General features: G+C 41.6%; 1 protein-coding gene across 2 annotated transcripts in view; it reads right to left on the bottom strand.

The window, feature by feature from the left end:
* fam204a (family with sequence similarity 204 member A) overlaps positions 1 to 18,119 on the bottom strand; it is a 36,208-nt gene extending 18,089 nt beyond the window's left edge. Inside the window, exons 1-6 of one of the 2 annotated variants that reach the window (XM_042337007.1) lie at positions 17,863 to 18,119; positions 9,730 to 9,810; positions 8,606 to 8,732; positions 7,544 to 7,634; positions 2,069 to 2,156; positions 1,433 to 1,532 (exon numbers count right to left, since the gene is read on the bottom strand). In XM_042337007.1, the coding sequence (XP_042192941.1) occupies positions 1,433 to 1,532; positions 2,069 to 2,156; positions 7,544 to 7,634; positions 8,606 to 8,732; positions 9,730 to 9,761 (438 nt within the window). In that variant the 5' untranslated portion in view covers positions 9,762 to 9,810; positions 17,863 to 18,119. The remainder of the gene's footprint in view (positions 1 to 1,432; positions 1,533 to 2,068; positions 2,157 to 7,543; positions 7,635 to 8,605; positions 8,733 to 9,729; positions 9,811 to 17,862) is intronic. The other variant, XM_042337008.1, reaches the window with a different exon arrangement.
* Positions 18,120 to 19,522: the final 1,403 nt, after the last annotated feature.

Raw genomic sequence — 19,522 nt, forward strand, 5'->3', positions numbered from 1 at the left:
GCGTCAATTATACCTTCAGCGCAAGTCTTATCGGTTCAGCCCCTGCAGCAGATCTGTTTTTTTACAATGCCATTAAGGTGACATGAAGCACACTGATTAACACTGTCAATCTGCATTCAGGTCTTAAAATGTCTAAATATTTAACTTTGGTATGCAGCTGTATGTTATTAAACGTTTCAACATGGCAGCCATGGCAAGTGGCTACAAGAGAAAGCTTGGCAACTGTGAAAAGAAAATAAGCAGAAATACGTAAATAAAATCTTGATATCTTCATCCTTGGCCAGCACTTCCTTAGTCTACATTACAAAAACATTGTGATAATTAAACAATGTATGGTTTCCAATATATATTGGGCCTTAAAACACCTTAAGCCAAATGCACTTTTTTTTAAAAAAAAACAATTTTTTGTGTTAAAAATATATCCCATGGAATACAACTTTTTTTTCAGTCTTCATTACAATGCAATCATTAAACAACGATATTGTGTGAGAAATCAGGTTGCCCTTCCAGCGTGGCAACAGGTGTGTATGTATGTTGATGGGATTAAAACTCATTTTTGAGGTTCGGAACGAAACCCTTTAGATGTGAGAATAATACAGAAACTACTGGAATATCCGACAACAGTAGAAAAGCATTCAAGTAATCAGTCAACTGAAAGTTCTACAGTGATTCAGGGACAAATATTATTGCATCGCTATTATCATCGTCGTGGCGGGAGGGGCTGATGCTGCCTTTAGATTGGCCCCAACAAACAATCTAATTAGTCTGACACCAATAAATCAGTGAAACAGATAGATGTAAATCACTCTTGGTTCACCTGAGGTGATCCAACCTCAAGCGCCTGTCATTTAATTTAAAGAAGAAATACTTTAAATAGGCATAACAATGATTTCCTGCATTGCATGCACTGGTTTAATGCCCTTGCTCCACCAGCAGATACCCATTTGCACGCTGAACATCTTTAAAGTGACAGGTTTTATTCAGATTAGGGCCTGCGAAAACAATCTGAATGCAATGCTGCATTCCGACCTGCCATTTTATGCAGGATAAGTTCCCACCCAGAAGGAAATGGACATCCCATTATTACTGGGTGCACATCTCTTGAGAGCACATCCATAAACTTTGCATTGGCATCAGAAGTCCTGGGGCTAACTTGCTTTGTCAAAAGACAGGTGAGACGTGGAAATGAAGGGCTAATAAAAAGGGGAGGGGGGAACTAAAGCAGAGAGGCAAAACAGATAATTGATTTGAAAACCATCTGTTTCAGCACTGAATGGATGCCGGATTGTTCTCCGCTCATTGAAGTTCGTACATAAAACGATTAAATGGCTATAAAGGACATTAAAATGGCATGAGGAACAAGCGACACTTGAGTTGTTCCAAAAAGTCAACTGTTGGTAGCAAGTAACATTGTGATAAAAGTAGGCATTACCTTTGGAGGTGATCTATTGCAGGCAGGAGGTTCAAACCTGTCATTTGCTCCAAAGTACTGCTTCAGGTCACTCCAATGGGCCTCTTGTGCAGTCACCTTGCTAGAGGAAGATAGCAAATCTGTATTAATGGCAATCCCACATCATACGACCTACTGCTAATTGCATAGAGTTTTTTAAAAATGTTTACAAATGATCTTCAGACTTTACAGCACGGAAACAGGCCATTCAGCCTAACTAGTCCATGCTGGTGCTTATACTACACGAGTCATGTTTAGACACTGCCTATGTGAAGGGCGCTATACAAATGCAAGTTGTTGCTGTTACACTCTGATCACTAGGAGGGGAAGGAGATACATCACTGTCTATTAAGGATTACTTATGTTTTTGGATAAACGATTTTTTCTATTAAATTTGTCGCAATACTAGGTAGACAATATCAAATGATGTGAGTGGGTATAAATTCATTATCCCGGTACTGATGTTTTGCCTCATCTTTACAGGGAGGATTGTTCCTTTTCGTTCGGGTTGAACAAAGTTAACAAATGATGAAATTCAGACGTGTTGCCTCCATATGCAAAGACAATGACCCAATAGCCAACAGGACTAAATAAACTGTGTTCATTCCAGGGCAGTACCTTTTGTTATCGGTCTCCTTTCCTGGCTCAGATTTCTGCACCTTGGCAGAGGAATCCTCCCTGCTCTCTCCTGCACTTGTAGCGACATCTGTGTGAAGAAATAAACTAAACTATCCACAAATAGTTGACTTTAGGACGCTCGTCAACAATTTGACTGATAGACCTATTTGATATGACACCTTTGCATACTAAAACATTTCTCAAGAAGTTCACGCAATAATTTACTTTGAAGCATAGTGACTTGTTATGTAAGCAAATACGGCAAGGATGTTCTCCAAACAGCAATGAGGTGGTTTCTGTAGCGTAGTGGTTAGAGCACTCGCCTTGCAAGCGAAGGGATCTGGGTTTGATTCCCGGGCAGGGTGAAATGTTGGGCAAATTTCCTTACTCCACACTCCTCCATTCAACAGCAGTAAGTAGGAACCCAGTTGTTAGTCGATTGGCGGATCGCTTTTCTGGGAGCAAAAAACCCTTAAAAAAATATAATTTGGTCACTCAATCGACAACTGTTTGTGGGACGCTGATACTCGCAATTGGCTGCCGCGTTTCACCCACAAAATATATAGTCAATTCACTTTACAGTATATCCTCTGAAGCACTTTGAGACGTCTCAATAGGGATAAGGCGCTATATCAAATGCGAGGATTTATATTATATATTATGATAATGTATTTTAACTGAATCTTGTAATCAGAACAAGTATTGCATAGTTTGTGATGAGTATGATTTGCAATGTGCTTCACACAACCCAAATGTATGTGCTGCAGCTCTGTCACAATTATTTTTTTGGAGGGGGAAAGGAGGAGGAGAAAAGTCTTTGCCTGTGTCAGAAATTGTCTGTACAGGTCATTTACTTCTGCCACCAGGAATATTGATTAAACACCATCCATTTCACATAGGAGCCGTACAGCTGCCAGAGAGGAAACTTTTATCCCATCATTCTCGACAGATGAAAAGAGCGTATTTTACCCCTGGCAACACCAAGTGCCGGAGGGAAAACAGAAGAAGAAAACAATATAATTGTGCTTCTCCCAAAACCACAATCAGCAATACTCACTTTTTAGAACATGCAAATCATTGTGCCTAAACGATCACTGGAATTCTATTTTAGGATTGTAATAATAATAATCCTTGCATTTGATCTAGCGCCTTATCACGTCTTTTGAGATGTCCCAAAGCACTTCACAGAATATACTGTTGTTTGTGGGCAAAACGCAACAGCCAATTAATAATAATAATAATAATCCTTGCATTTGATATAGCGCTTTTCACGTCTTCTTGACGTCTCAAAGCGCTTCACAGAATATGCTGTAAAGTGAATTGACCGTATATTTGTGGGCGAAACGCGGCACAACAGTGTCCCAAACAGTCGTGGATTGAAAATGAGCCAATTTATTATTGTGTTTGTTTTGGAGGGATTATTATTAGGCGTGTGGAGTAAGGAAATTTGCCCAAGGTTTCTCCCTGCCTGAAATTGAACCCAGGTGTCTCGCTTGCAAGGTGAGCGCTCTGACCACTGAGCTACAGGACTCCAAATTGCACACAGTAGTCATGGATTGAGTGACAAATTTTTTCTTAAGGAATTATTACCCCCGGAAAAGTGATCCACCAATCGACTAACAACCGGGTTCCTACTTAATGCTAAGTAAACATAGCAGTGTAGAGTAAGGAGTACATTGCCCAACGTTTCGCTCTGCCAGGAATCCAACACAGGTCTCTCACTTGCGAGGCAAGTGCTCTAATCACTGAGCTACAGGATTCCACCTTTGTTTGTACAGGTCATGTATCTCATGCTTATGATAGAAATACAGTATGTTATAAGTACAGGGGGAAAAAAAACTTCTAATACCCTTCAATACAGCACTATTAGGCAGATAGATTGGAGGATACGATTGCACACTGCAGTTCCTCCAAGATAATGGATTGGTTTAAGAAACGTCTTGTTATGGGAATGGGAAGAGGGTTGGATGGGTTTTCTGGAAGGATATCAAATGAGTTGAAGGTCCTTGTTCAACTGAACCTCTTGGGCAATAATGTGGGGTTTCTGATCTCAGTTGCACCACTCAAAAAGGATGTCACATCAGACGGAGAGCCAGTTCCAGTCTGGTAGGAGGTACCATTGCAGGAAGCAGGCCTTTTGACAGACTGGGATTGTAGCACTTGGGGTCACATAGATGAAAAATGGGAGAAACAATATAAAATGACCGTACAAATTGGGGGTTGGGAGTCTAGATGTTTGCTGTTGGCAGACAGCAATGGGTTACTGGCATCAGTGTATTTATTTTTGGCCCATTTGCACTTTCATCATAATCCATCACATATCAATATTTCAACATCTAAAACTCTGCAGCTCGTGTACTCTCACGCACCAGGCTCCATGACCCCATCACTCCCACCCTCACCCGACTCCACTGGCTCCCCATCCCCCAGAGGATCGAGTTCAAGATCCTCGTCCTCACCTTTAAAGCCATCCATGGCCTTGCCCCCTCCTACCTCTCTGACCTGTTGACTCCCTACCAACCTGCCCGCTCTCTCCGCTCATCAGGCTCCAGCCTGCTTCATCTCTTCCGCCCAACCTACCATCGGTGGCCGGGCTTTCAGCCTCTCTGCCCCCACACTATGGAACTCCATCACACGGTCCCTTCGCCTCACTTCCTCCCTTGCATTCTTCAAGACCGATCTCAAGACCCTTCTCTTCGACCCCGCCTTTGGTCTCCCTCCCACCTCTCTGCCTTCCCTCACCTCTACACCACCCCTCCCCCATGCTCGGGCCCCAACATCTGACTGTTCAGCACTTTGGGACATCATCCCGACGTGAAAGGCGCTCTATAAATGTAATTTTGTTGTTGTTGTTGGGGCAAGTTCTCCAAGAAGGCAAGAAGCGACAGGACTCCACAACAATTTTTATTGTATTCTATTTGAACGAATTCCATTCCGCTCCACAAAAAATCACCTGAACACACAGGAGAAACCCTCCTGTTTCCATTTGTTTCAACTCTTTTGGATTCCTCTGCACCAATGCCCAATCAACCCAGAGGCAAACAGATCACTCTATATAAGTTGTTGTTTTTATTGTCATCACCTTCTTGCAAGCTTCTACTGCCTGTAATCAGTGCTACTCAGGGTTTTCTCAAGTTTCTCAAACAAAGAAGGTATTCATAGTGGTATTCATTACACAATTAAAATAACGTTTCTAATAAAAGCCGGAGTTGCTAATAGTGTGTTTTGTTTGCCTTGCAGTTGTTCAGAACCACAGAGGTAAGGTATGGTACATGCCTATTTCTATACTAATAAAAACTGTTCCTTTTGCTGACTAAACTGACATTTTAAGATCCTGTGGCATTGTTTGAAAAAAAGAACTTCTCCTGGTGTCCTGGCCAACAAAATTGGTTGTTCACTTCAGGTTTGTGGGATATTGCTGTCCGCAAATTGTCTGCCATATTCATCTACAGAAAACACAGTCACTACACGTCACAGTAATCCTATGAAGTGTTTTGAGACGTCTCAAAGACTTGATAATAATGACAAAGAGTTCCAAATATGCGTCGACATTTCCGCTTGTCTGAAATACAGAACGCACTCTCTTTCTGGAGGTACAGAACCTGGTTACCTAATGTGTGTTTGGTGTACTTTGTCCATCTAAAACCACACAGCTTGCCAGTGTGGACACTAGCAACACTCTTCATTGAGACTAAAGAGCATGAGTGAAATTTGCTGCCATTATAATTACAATAATAATTCTTGCATTTGATATAGCCCCTTATCACATCTTCTAGATGTCTCAAAGCGCTTCACCGAATATATTGTAAAGTGAATGAACTGTATATTTTGTGGGCAAAACAGCACAATACCAAATGCAAGGATTGTTCTCATTAATAATAAATTAACAGCTTTAGACATAACGCGTCTTACTAAAGTCCATGTTCAGCACAGCAAATGGAGAGGAAATGAAACATATCACCTAATCTGCTACATCAACTTTGCAGGCATGTGAAAAGTGGGCTTTCTGCTGTTTTGCATTCACTGAAAATAACTAAGTTTCTAGGAAGATAATAATCTTCAAAGCAGTGAAAAAACGAATCTTTAACATTAATTTTGAGATAAAAACAATTTTAAAATTCAGTGACTTGCTGTACAAAATTCTTCCAAATAGTCAACCTACAATAACCAGCTAACTTCAGGTGTACTGCATCAGCTGAATAATTTGTATTCCACTTCGAAAGGAACATTTCATAATAGTGAAGACATCTGGATGGATACCTTTTTAAAGAAGGACTAATTACTAGTGAAACTGACCTGGTTGATAGGAAAGGGGAGGTGTGTGTGTGTAAAAAAAAAGGACATTTTGAATCTGATGCCAGTAACCTGTCCATCAAAAACGTATAATTTAAAATAAATTAATTTCAGCAGCATTATTTCTGCTTTCCTGCCAAGCTCAGTGTTATGTGTGGGCGCGGGGATCTGAGCAGACTGCAACATCTTGGTCACCCTTGGCCCATGTGGAATTCTGTAGCTCATTGGTTAGAGCGCTCGCCTCGCAAGCGTAAGGACCTGGGCTAGAATCTCGGCAGGCCATAACGTGGGCAAGTTTCCTTACTCAAAATGCCTGTTTACCTAGCAGTAGGTAGGAACCCGGAGGAACCCAGAAAGGAGGCCGACAAGCAATATGTTTGTATAGTTGAGCTTCGATGTAATGCAAGGATTAATATTATTATTTCCCCCGACGCCCCATTGGAGATGCCTTAGACTGATCGAGATGGGTGGGAGTGGGACCAGGGAATCAGGTTAGAACTGCATTGTGGCAACTCTAAAAAAAATTATAAATTGTTTTTAAATGAAATTCTCCGGGGAAGGAGGAGGACACAACTGTATTCCATAAAAGAAAACTTTGTAAATATATAAAATCAAATGCAGTAAACTGCTCCTTCAAAAGTGTCAGCCTGGCTCAGTGGTAGCACTCTCGCCTTTGACTCAGAAGGTTGTGGGCTCAAATCCCATGTCGGGACTTGAACTCACATGGACTAACCTGACACTCCAATGCAGTGCTGGGGGTGTGCTGCATTGTCAGAGATGCTGTCCTTCAGATGTTACGTTAAACTGAGGTCCCGTCTGCCAGTTTAGGTGGACGTTAAAGAACCTACGGCACTATTCAAAGAGAGAAAGGAGTTTCTGCTGGTCTCCTAGCTAATATTCCCCCAAATAAAAATTAGTCATTTGTTTCATGGCTGTTTGAGGAACATTATTGTGTGTAATTGGGCTGCCACATTGGCCGACAAATACATTCACTCCATTTCACCGTGAATATTTGAGACGTCCATCCAACCTAATTAAGTGCTATACGAAATGCAAGGATTATTAAAAACTCCATCAACTTCAATTGTGGTACTGTTCTCATAGAAATACAGAGCCATTAACAGTTGCTTGCTCTATTTTTAAAGAAATAAAGTGAACAAATTGCCCGATAATACACTGTACCTCTATCTCCAGCTTTTCGTTTTCCTCGAACTCGCTTTCTAAATGAGGTTTTGGTTATGGAATTCTTTCTTTCCCTCAATTCCTGGAATTTCTTTTTTTATATATAAAAAAAATGAAAAACAAAGGGTTAAGACACACAGCGATATCAACTTGCATTGGTATAACGCCCTACGTGCCCCACGGCGACTATCAAGCAGATAACTTTCAATGTAGTGGGATTCATTGATCTGATACCTATGTCAGGCAAGCAGGAGGGTGGCGGGGGAAGTAAGAGAGAGTTTTGTGCTGGTAATCACCTTAATTTTAGCTGGCTAAGTTCCAACAGTAACCCACTGAGCAACTTGTCTTGTGACTCTCTACAGGGATAACAAAAGGAAACCTCTGAGTGTTAAATTTGAAGAGCAAGTTTGTCTAAGTTTTCAAAAAAGAAAAGTGTGAAGAGACTAGTTTTCACAATGAGATATCCTATTTATTCGATGCAAGTTGAAGTTATTCCAGGATTTGCAACAAACAAATATTTGTTTCTGGCAATGGCTAGGCCAATCCAGAGTGCGTTCAGAGTCGAGACCCATGATTCATTCAATATTTCCACACTGAGTTGCTGATCATGACTTATTAAGTCCAGGCACGATAGTGAGTGCATCTTAAAATACTTGGCCACAGGACAAGGTGTTTTTTTTAAACAACAAAAAAAAAAGCAGCGGAACAACTCAGCATCTGCCCAGCGCCTTGGGAAGTTCTCCTGACTTGAAAGGCGCTATACAAATGTAATCATTTGTTTTTGTCCAATGCACCTCTCCCAGTAGTTACTTGGAAAATGAGGCAATAAAATAACTGCTAAATTTCTGCAAGGGAACAAACATATAAGATACAGAATTTGAACAGGATCGAAATGCATGTTTGCTGGTGGCAACGCTCTCCAGTCCCAGTGAATAGTCCCTGCATGATCCACATCCAAATTTTTTAAGGATGACCGGAATAAAGGGGAATAAAATGTGGCTTTGTCTCAATAGGATGTCACTCTGTGTAGTTGGCTTTAATGGTGAAGTAATCTGGACATACTTTCCACAGCTGCATTGACACTCCAGCCGGGCAGGCTTCAGTTACGTCTTTTGACTCTTCTGCAGTTTTGATTTCTCTTACGCCCATATCAAATCCAATCCCACTGCTGCTGGGTCCTGGCGACTCACTGAAACACACGATCAGAGGAAACAATGAAGGGAAATGGCCGGCAACTGTTCCTCGGCAGCAAATTGTCAAGTACATGGAAATGTAAAAAGCTGGAAGTCGCTTAGAATTATTATTAATAATCATATTTGCATTTGATATAGCGCCTTAACACGTCTTTGAGACGTCTCAAAGTTCTGCACAGAATATATAGCAAAGTGGATTGACTGTGAGCAAAACGCAGCAGCCAATTGCACAATTATGAATTAGAAGTTGCCTCCCCTCAAAAAAAAGTATAATTGCTAGTTGGAGCGGAACTTTGCAAGTGATAACTACTTCATCCTTGTCCTTTACTCCTTCATTGTCCCTGTTGTGAACATCAGGTCAGACTCGATTCTTCAAATGTTGCTTTGCTTCATAATCTTTCTCACCCACCTACACACCACAGCACTCCGTGATATCAAACGATATATGCACCAAGTGCTAAATGTTCAAATAGCCAAAGTTCTGGAGAGATCGTCTTCTGATTGCCTTTATAATTTCAAACCCAAGTTTCCCAAAAAATGCAAACCAAACATCAATTCTAAATAGAAAAGGGACATCTTACCGACATCAGAAAGATTGGAAATGAAAACACTGTCCATTGCAGCTTGTTTTATATTATTCAGAGACGAGTGGGAACTTACAAAATCAAAAAGGAAGCTTTGTATTTTACTATTTAAAAACGGATCTCCCTGAGGTGTAGTTTAATGAAATGGAGGGCCATTTTGAAAAGCCAAATTCACACAGTTTAGTATTGCGTTCAGAGCTTGAGGGACCGAAGAACATATTCAATAATTGCATTTATTTTATCCCAGTTTTTTAAATTATATTCCTGACGCTCCATACCAGTCAGAATATTGTCTTGTCAAATCCCTCTTCCCAGCGTGGAAATGCACTCAACTGCATAACTTGCATATCCCTCAGTGGGTGCAGCAGTGACTTTATGACGTAATACATGATAGCTGAAGCATTCTTACCAATTTTGTTTCTCATCAGTGGAATCTGCCATTCTTGTAGTGTTTCATGGGGATGAATCTTTTTTGAGTAATTTGCCTTGCCTTGAGAAAAGAAGAATTTGTATCAGTTATATTCTTTCCCCAAACTACTACTTTTTTAAAATATGTGTTTAAAACAAATAGTATTTTCATTACAGGTCTAATCCGGTTAAAGGAGAACTCCATATTATATGCACTAGGACAATACTGCCTTTGAAAGTTTAATTGTAATGGGAGGGAAATGCGTTACAGCCTATAAACGAGCAAACAATGTTGGTCATACGGACTGGTGAATTTGGAAAACTTTTCTCCCTGCTTGATAATGCTCACTAGAATGACGGAACCAACTTTTCAGCAAAATATTAGTGCAAAGTTACAATCGTTCATTGAATGAGAGAGCAGGAGTCTTCACACAGAGGGTGACGGCAGATATCCCCAAACTAATTTCTGAAGGATTTGCACAACATAAGTACCAGAAAACAATATTTTCTGCTACTTTGCTCAGTATTTTTATCTGAATAAAACAAATAGAGTTATTTCCCTAATGTGTATTTTCACAACAGTAAGTAAGTACAAACTAAAAGCCTTGATGGATAGCAGTGTGAACGCGACTTCGTCGAATGGATTGGGAATCCTCTCTCTCCCCTGCCTCCACACTAGGATTTATGTGCAGGCTACTGGGAGCAGATAACACAACAGAGCAGTTCCACCACAGTAGCATTCAAGAAAACAGCTTACATTCTTTCTACCACGCACTTCATCCACAAAAATCCATATGGAACATTAACGTCCATCGAGTAAAAACAGCGTAGATGCCAAGTAAGTATGTGGATCTCCTATCACTCACAAAACCCACATAACACAACAAATGTGTTGCCTCATTTCTTATGCGGGTGGTGTAGTTTCTCATGTAATAATCTTGTACCACCTTTGACTGCCCCCACATCCACTGTCAATCACGGGGTATTTGCATAATTGGTGGAGTTCTCACACAACATCGAATTTGAATAAATATTAAAAAAAATTCATTGGCACTCAACAAAATAAGTTAATTCCAAAAACAATTCAACATTTGATTCAGCACTTCCTTTTTACAGTCTTTCGGCATTAACCCTTTCAGCTGCAAAGCTGTACTTGCATTCAAACAAACTGCAACAAAAGTCAACTTATATATTGATATTTTTAGTGGCACAGGAATTGTTTTTAATTTTAATACCATTATTTAAGAATTAAATAGCAATCACGAATCAAAGATGTAAAACTGAATTTTTCTTTTTGCAAAATTTAAGATTTCAATACCTAATTAGTTAAAGGAATACTTAGAAATAAGATAGTTTCAATCAGAACTCAGTCTTTACCTGACAATACTTGCTTTAGTCACAACTGGACCTTGAGAGGAGCAAGTAGAATATTTTACTGTATAGAATTAACTTGTGATGGTGAGATTTGGGGCACTGATCACTGATGCCATATGCGTTGGGCAAGGCATTAATGAGCAAACAACAACAACTTGCATTTATCTAATGTCCTTCAGCGGGGTAGCGTCCCAGAGTGCTTGACAGTGGCGGAGTCTGACGTCAATTCACGGGGAGGAGTGGTGAGGTGACCTTAAACACGATCAAAAAGATCTTCAGGCAAGATTTGAAGGCGGGGAGGGAGGGGGCAAGGCAGAGGGATTGAGGGAGAGGGTTCCAGAGTTTCGGGGCGTAGTGACTGAAGGCACAGCCAGAGATGCTGGAGTGGAGAGGACAAGGGATAAATAGGAGATCGGAGCCAGTCAAGCAGAGGCAGCGGGTGGTGGAGCAGATCGGACAGGTATGGAGGTGCATTTCGGAGTGAAAGAAGACAAAAGGCCCAAAAGTAAATCTTTGTCTACGATGGTAAACCAAAGTCAGTGCTCTGCTGTGTGAAGGGCACTACATAAATGCAAGTAGTTCTTGTTGTTGAAATCAGGATAGTGCTTTGGCTGTCCTGAAAACACAGCTCTGACCTTGCTTCAAAAGTTGGCAGGTTTTATTTTGAATCTCCAAACAGAAGCTACAATTAACATTTTCAGAATCCCTAGGGCAGATTTTTACTCTTAGATCTGCCAAATTGACTTATGTCTTCTCTGATCCCGTATATTTGTTTCTCTCTTTCTACTGTGCTATTTCAGATTTCATAAAATGGTAAAACTGTAAATGGTGAACTTAAAGGCTCACAAGTCAATATATTGTCCATTGACTGGAGTCTATTCCATTGAAGGATTTTGCAATTAGGCTAAATAACCCTGTCCTTTTTTAAAAATAGTTCAAAACCCCTTAATATTCTTCAATCCCTCGTCTTCTTAGAAACACAAGGGCATTCTTCTCCACGTGTCAGTTAAAATGCAACAGCCTCTTTGTATACCTTTGTAAAAACATTTATATTGCAGGTGCTGCATTTATGATCTACTTGTGATTTTAAAACACAATACGAAAGGAATAATCATTGTAAATTGAGCCAGTGAAGTCCAGAATATTTAGAAGTAACACACTTGAACAGGAGACAAATTTGAAGCACTTTGTTGGAAGAATTTTGAAGCCCACAAAACATCTTCAGCCAAATTTTTCTCTTAACCTCTCGGAATCCAATTAAAGTAACTCACTGATCTGTGCTACACATGAGGAGTTAAGCTTCCTAACTCACCATCCCCAGCTGCGTATTTCTTCGTACAATTAATCCACAAACATATTCCACGTAAAGTACTAATTTTTTGCACATTTTGATTCACGCACACATGCATCTCACATGATGATGCAATTTCTGATTTTTAAGATTTTTCCATGGATTGCAATACACTGGTGGACAATGCCAGTCATCATTGGAAAAGCTGAACAAGACGCTTAAAGAAGGGGGGGGGGGAGGGCAGCTAAATACTAATCTTGCAGTTACTTGGCTCTAAGTGTCTCTCCGCACAGGAAAGTTTGTAAGTAGCCCTGCAGTAAGTCCTGCAGTCACATTTTCAAGCTGTAAACTACTCCTACTCACTGTATAAACAAAATCCCACACATTACAGAAGATATCACTTTGATTTGAACAGCCTGGTGAGATGCATAATTTATCAATGGCATTTGTGACATTCACACCCATTTACTTTTTATATTTATGGTTGTTTACCTGTCTTTCTCCTACCCTCCCTATCCCTCTATGGAGTCCTGTAGCTCAGTGCTTAAAGCACTCGCCTTGCAAGCGAGAGAACCTGGATTTGATTTCCGGGCAGGGCAAAACATTGGACAAGTTTCCTTACTGAAATGCCTGTTTACCTAGCAGTAAGTAGGTACCTGGTTGTTAGTCGATTGGCAGATCACTTTTCCAGGGGCAACAATCCCTTATTATTTAAAAAATAATAATTTGTTCACTTAATCCATGATTGTTTGTGGGACACTGTTGTGCGCAATTGACTGTCTTGTTTCCTCCAGGAAACACAGTCAATTCGCTTTACAGTATATTCTCTGAAGCGCTTTGAGACGTCTAGAAGACATGATAAGGCGCTATATCAAATGCAAGGATTATTATTATTATAACCAATTCTCATCCGGTCCTTAATTGAACCCTCTATTCCAAAGCCAATGGCAGACTTCCCAGTAGCTCACCCAAGTAGGCACTTGTTCCTTTCTGAAGCCAAATATTTGAATGTCTGCAAACAATTTGACTGGGTGAGGGAGGTTAACGGAAGTGCCCCTTACCAGCAAACCTCCACGTGCAAAAGTTCCAGTGAAGGTGACCACTAAGTCTCAGCTTTCGCAACCATTCCCAAACTCTCTCTCTCTCTCTCAATAGCACTATCATCTTTGCTCCTCTGAACCTTCCTCCTCGTGTTCTTTCCGAGCTCCAAACACGCAAACTGTACCATTTTCAGTTGTGAAATCAAAACTCAAGGCATTTCCAAGAACCACAAAGATTATGATGCCTTACCTCACTCTTGTCGTCCCTGCAATCTACAAGCAGTTAAGATCCAAGCTTGTGATTTAACCACTTCTTTTTCACGTGTCTAATCTCTGGTGGTCTTTTCGATTTTAGTGTACTGCAGCCGCAACCCGTCAAATTCCTCGGAATTTGAGTCAGTTATGCAGTTCAGGTTTTGACCTCACTGCGCTGCACAATCTCATCCACTGATATTTATTGGTGACACAACCCTATATTTAGTATTTAGTAGCAGTATTTAGTAGCCAAAATACTTAGAAAGGGAACAGGATTTGAAACACGTTGCTGTAAAATAAACATTAAATTACAGCCATTGTGTCACAAATCCAATCTGGTCAGCAAGTACATAATAATAATAATCCTTGCATTTGATATAGCGCTTTTCACGTCGGGAGGACGTCCCAAAGCGCTTCACAGAACACACTGTAAAGTGAATTGACTGTATATTTGTGGGCGAACGCGGCAGCCAATTGCGCACAGCAATGTCCCACAAACAGTCGTGGATTGAAAATGACCAATTTATTATTGTTTTTGGTTTTGGAGGGATTATTATTAGACTCTGTGTGGAGTAAGGAAACTTGCCCAAGGTTTCGCCCTCTGCCTGGAATTGAACTCAGGTCTCTCACTTGCAAAGCAAGTGCTCAACCACTGAGCTACAGGACTCCAACTCAATGGACTGTTATTGTGGCTAAGGTCCTGAGGCACTCTCACTCGTCATTGTTGTCGGGGGGGGGGGGGGGGGGGGGCGGGGGGAGAGATCAGTAAACAAAACAATTTTCCCACAGAAATAGAAGTGATCAGATTTCAATTGAAACGTAAAAATAAAAAGGCCACATGAAAGCGATTACAATGAAACTAATTTAAGTTAGGATTCAAATGACAGACTGCTTGAGCTTTGCCCTTTCCTTTTGAGATGCCATCTGAATCCCTCGATAAGATTACGCCTCCCATCTCCTACCCAGTAATCGTCCAACGTCAGAAAATTGAATTACCAATTTTTAATCTGACATTCACAGATCAGTCCATAAAAACTCACTTCTACTGCTCAGGAGTCATAATGTCAACTCCAAATGTCAATTTAAGTCTGAAAGAATACTAAATAATCGAAATACAATGAGTAGCAAGCACCAAATATTTCATTTTCATATGCTAGTTTTATTAGATTTTCCCATGAATGTTATTCTTTTTTTTAAAACCTGTTTACGTTCATTCCACCATACGTCCTGGCAAGACTCTTTAATTTACATTCGCTTTGTATATCTTGGCGCATTTAACTTTGTTTTTTAATCTTCTGACACTTGAGCACGTAGGTTAAAATATCAAGTCAGGAGAGTTGAAATGTTGCTGGCAGCTACTTAGTACTACAGCACTGACAGATGTACAGAAACGTTATGTTCACTATTTGGGGAGTGTGTATGTCAAAGCTTCAGCATTTAATGTCTGACACAAAGTACTGACCATTTTAAACAGCAGTAATGAAGCCGGGTGTGGAAAGGAGAGGCAATGAACGAGGACACGCAACTGCAGTATCCAACAGGTCTGGGATTACCATCTTGTCAAGTCCAAAACAAGGTCAGAGAAGATTCCACCCATAGTTGGGGGAATCATCGCTTCTGAAGTTTATAATATAATAATCCTTACATTTGATTTAACGTTTTATTACATCATTGAAACGTCTCAAAGACCTTCATTGGATTTACTGCGTATTGTGTAGGCAAATGCAGCAGCCAATTAGCTCACAGCAATGTTCCATAAGCAGACATTTTTTTTTCGACAAGATTATTGGCCGGGACACCAGCAGAAACTGCCTCCTTTTTTGAAAAAGTGCTGTGAGATCTTTAATGTCCACCTGAACAGGCACTGACATCGGTATAACGACTCATCTAAAAGACAGCACCTAATATAGCACTGGATGTAAAGCAACGAGTTCAAAGTCCTGAAGTAGGCTTGAGCTCAATCTTCTTACTCGGAGCCGAGAGTGATGATAATAATAATCTGTGCATTTGATTAAGCGCCTTATCATGTCATTGAAACGTCATTGACTGTGTCATTTGTGGGGGAAACACGGCAGCCAACTACGCGCAGCAGTGTCCCACAAATAGTCTGTGGATTCAGGGACAGAATGCTTTGCTGGCGATGAAATTCAAGGAATAGCTTTGAACCAGAGAAAGTTTGGAGCCAGGGCGGGGGCCAGTTTAGAGCTAGTGAGGGGAGGGGTAGTTTAGAGCTAGTGAGGGAAGGGGTAGTTTAGAGGTAGTGAGGGGAGGGGTAGTTTAGAGCTAGTGAGGGGGGGGTAGTTTAGAGCTAGTGAGGGGAGGGGTAGTTTAGAGCTAGTGAGGGGGGGTAGTTTAGAGTTAGTGAGAGGGCGGTAGTTTAGAGCTAGTGAGGGGAGGGGTAGTTTAGAGCTAGTGAGGGGGGGGTAGTTTAGAGCGAGTGAGGGGGGGTAGTTTAGAGCTAGTGAGGGGGGGTAGTTTAGAGCTAGTGAGGGGGGGGTAGTTTAGAGATAGTGAGGGGGGGGGTAGTTTAGAGCTAGTGAGGGGGGGGTAGTTTAGAGCTAGTGAGGGGGGGGTAGTTTAGAGCTAGTGAGGGGGGGGTAGTTTAGAGCTAGTGAGGGGGGGGTAGTTTAGAGATAGTGAGGGGGGGTAGTTTAGAGCTAGTGAGGGGGGGGGTAGTTTAGAGCTAGTGAGGGGGGGGTTTAGAGCTAGTGAGGGGGGGTAGTTTAGAGCTAGTGAGGGGGGGGGTAGTTTAGAGCTAGTGGGGGGGGGGAGTTTAGAGCTAGTGAGGGGGGGTAGTTTAGAGCTAGTGGGGGGGGGTAGTTTAGAGCTAGTGAGGGGAGGGGTAGTTTAGAGCTAGTGAGGGGGGGTAGTTTAGAGCTAGTGAGGGGGGGTAGTTTAGAGCTAGTGAGGGGGGGGTAGTTTAGAGCTAGTGAGGGGGGGGTAGTTTAGAGCTAGTGAGGGGGGGGTAGTTTAGAGCTAGTGGGGGGGGGTAGTTTAGAGCTAGTGAGGGGGGGGTAGTTTAGAGCTAGTGAGGGGGGGGTAGTTTAGAGCTAGTGAGGGGGGGGGTAGTTTAGAGCTAGTGAGGGGGGGGTAGTTTAGAGCTAGTGAGGGGGGGTAGTTTAGAGCTAGTGAGGGGGGGGTAGTTTAGAGCTAGTGAGGGGGGTTTAGAGCTAGTGAGGGGGGGTAGTTTAGAGCTAGTGAGGGGGGGTAGTTTAGAGCTAGTGGGGGGGGGATTTGGGCTAGTGGGGGGGGTAGTTTAGAGCTAGTGAGGGGGGGGTAGTTTAGAGCTAGTGAGGGGGGGGTAGTTTAGAGCTAGTGAGGGGGGGGTAGTTTAGAGCTAGTGAGGGGGGGGTAGTTTAGAGCTAGTGAGGGGGGGGTAGTTTAGAGCTAGTGAGGGGGGGGTAGTTTAGAGCTAGTGAGGGGGGGGGTAGTTTAGAGCTAGTGAGGGGGGGGGTAGTTTAGAGCTAGTGAGGGGGGGTAGTTTAGAGCTAGTGGGGGGGGGTAGTTTAGAGCTAGTGAGGGGGGGTAGTTTAGAGCTAGTGAGGGGGGGGTAGTTTAGAGCTAGTGAGGGGGGGTAGTTTAGAGCTAGTGAGGGGGGGGTAGTTTAGAGCTAGTGAGGGGGGGTAGTTTAGAGCTAGTGAGGGGGGGGGGTAGTTTAGAGCTAGTGAGGGGGGGTAGTTTAGAGCTAGTGAGGGGGGGTAGTTTAGAGCTAGTGAGGGGGGGGGTAGTTTAGAGCTAGTGAGGGGGGGGTAGTTTAGAGCTAGTGAGGGGGGGGTAGTTTAGAGCTAGTGAGGGGGGGTAGTTTAGAGCTAGTGAGGGGGGGTAGTTTAGAGCTAGTGTAGTTTAGAGCTAGTGAGGGGGGGGGGGTTAGAGCTAGTGAGGGGGGGGGGGGTAGATTAGAGCTAGTGAGGGGGGGGTAGTTTAGAGCTAGTGAGGGGGGGGTAGTTTAGAGCTAGTGAGGGGGGGGGGGTTAGAGCTAGTGAGGGGGGGGGTAGATTAGAGCTAGTGAGGGGGGGGGTAGTTTAGAGCTAGTGAGGGGGGGGGTTAGAGCTAGTGAGGGGGGGGGTAGTTAGAGCTAGTGAGGGGGGGTAGTTTAGAGCTAGTGAGGGGGGGGGGTAGTTTAGAGTTGATGCCCTGGGTTGGGGGGGGGTGGGGGGGTGTGAGGGTTACTTACCGGTTGCACGGCTGCCGCGCGCGGCCTCGCGCTCTCTCTCTCTCTCTCTCTCTGTGCGGCCGTTTTTTTTTAAAAAATCGAATTTTAAATTTTGACGGTTTACAGACACAATAAATATATCTATAAATATAGATTTCGAAGGAAGGAAGGAAGGAATGTGAAAAAAAATATCCTCCGCCTTTCCCTTCCGGCACCGGAGTCGGTTGCCCCCCAACAACAACAACAACAACAACCACCACTACCCTCCTCTTCTCTCCTCCTCCTCCGGTTGGTTGCTAGGAACCGATCGGCAGAGCCAGCGCCGCGGCCGGAGGGAGGAGGCGGTGGCACCGGCCTCGGCTCGTCGCTCCTTTGGTCACGTGGTCTTTGCCTGAGGTTCTCTCTCTCACTCCCCCCCCGCCACCCCGCTCTGCGCATGCGCTAGAACTCGGCCCTCCGGCTGGGGTCAGGTGGTCGGGGAGGGGGCGGGGCATAGACAGGCCATCCCCTCTGCACAGCAATAATAATACTCTTGACAGCAATGCTCCTAATACTGATACTATATATACAGTATAGTATATTGATAGTACTGACCCTATACTAATAATAGCACTAATACTGATAATACTGACACTAATACTACTAATAATAGCACTAATACTGATAATACTGACCCTAATACTACTATTAATAGCACTGATACTGATAATACTGACACTAATGCTACTAATAATAGTACTAATACTGATAATACTGACACTAATACTACTAATAATAGCACTAATACTGATACTAATACTAATAGTACTAATACTGATAATACTGACAATAATACTACTAATAATAGCACTAATACTGATAATACTGACCCTAATACTACTAATGATAGTACTAATACTGATAATACTGACACTAATAGTACTAATAATAGTACTAATACTGATAATACTGACACTAATACTACTAATAATAGCACTAATACTGATAATACTGACCCCAATACTACTAATAATAGTACTGATACTGATAATGCTGACACTAATACTACTAATGATAGCACTAATATTGATAATACTGACACTAATACTACTAATAATAGTACTAATACTGATAATACTGACACTAATACTATTAATAATAGTACTAATACTGATAATACTGACACTAATACTACTAATAATTACCAATAATACTACCAACAATTATGATACTGATAATACTGCTACTAATAATACTAATAATAATTACCAACGATTCTACAAATAATAATACTGATAATACCACTACTAATAATACCAATAATTGCCAATAATGCTACCAACAATAATAATACTGATAATACTACTACTAATAATACTAATAATAATTACCAATAATACTACCAATAATAATACTGATAATAATGCTAATATTACCAATAATACTACCAATAATAATAATACTGCTAATAATACTACCAATAATTATCAATAATACTACCAATAATAATAATATTGATAATACTACTAATAATACTGATAATAATACTAATAATACCAAAAATTACCAATAATACTACCAATAATTACGAATATCATTACCAATAACAATAATAGTGGTAATAATACTACTAATAATACCAGTAATTATCAATAATACTACCAATAATAATACTGATAATAATACTAATAATAATATTGAT

Source organism: Callorhinchus milii, unplaced genomic scaffold (assembly GCF_018977255.1).
Source record: "Callorhinchus milii isolate IMCB2004 unplaced genomic scaffold, IMCB_Cmil_1.0 Scaffold7, whole genome shotgun sequence".
NCBI lineage: Eukaryota > Metazoa > Chordata > Chondrichthyes > Chimaeriformes > Callorhinchidae > Callorhinchus > Callorhinchus milii.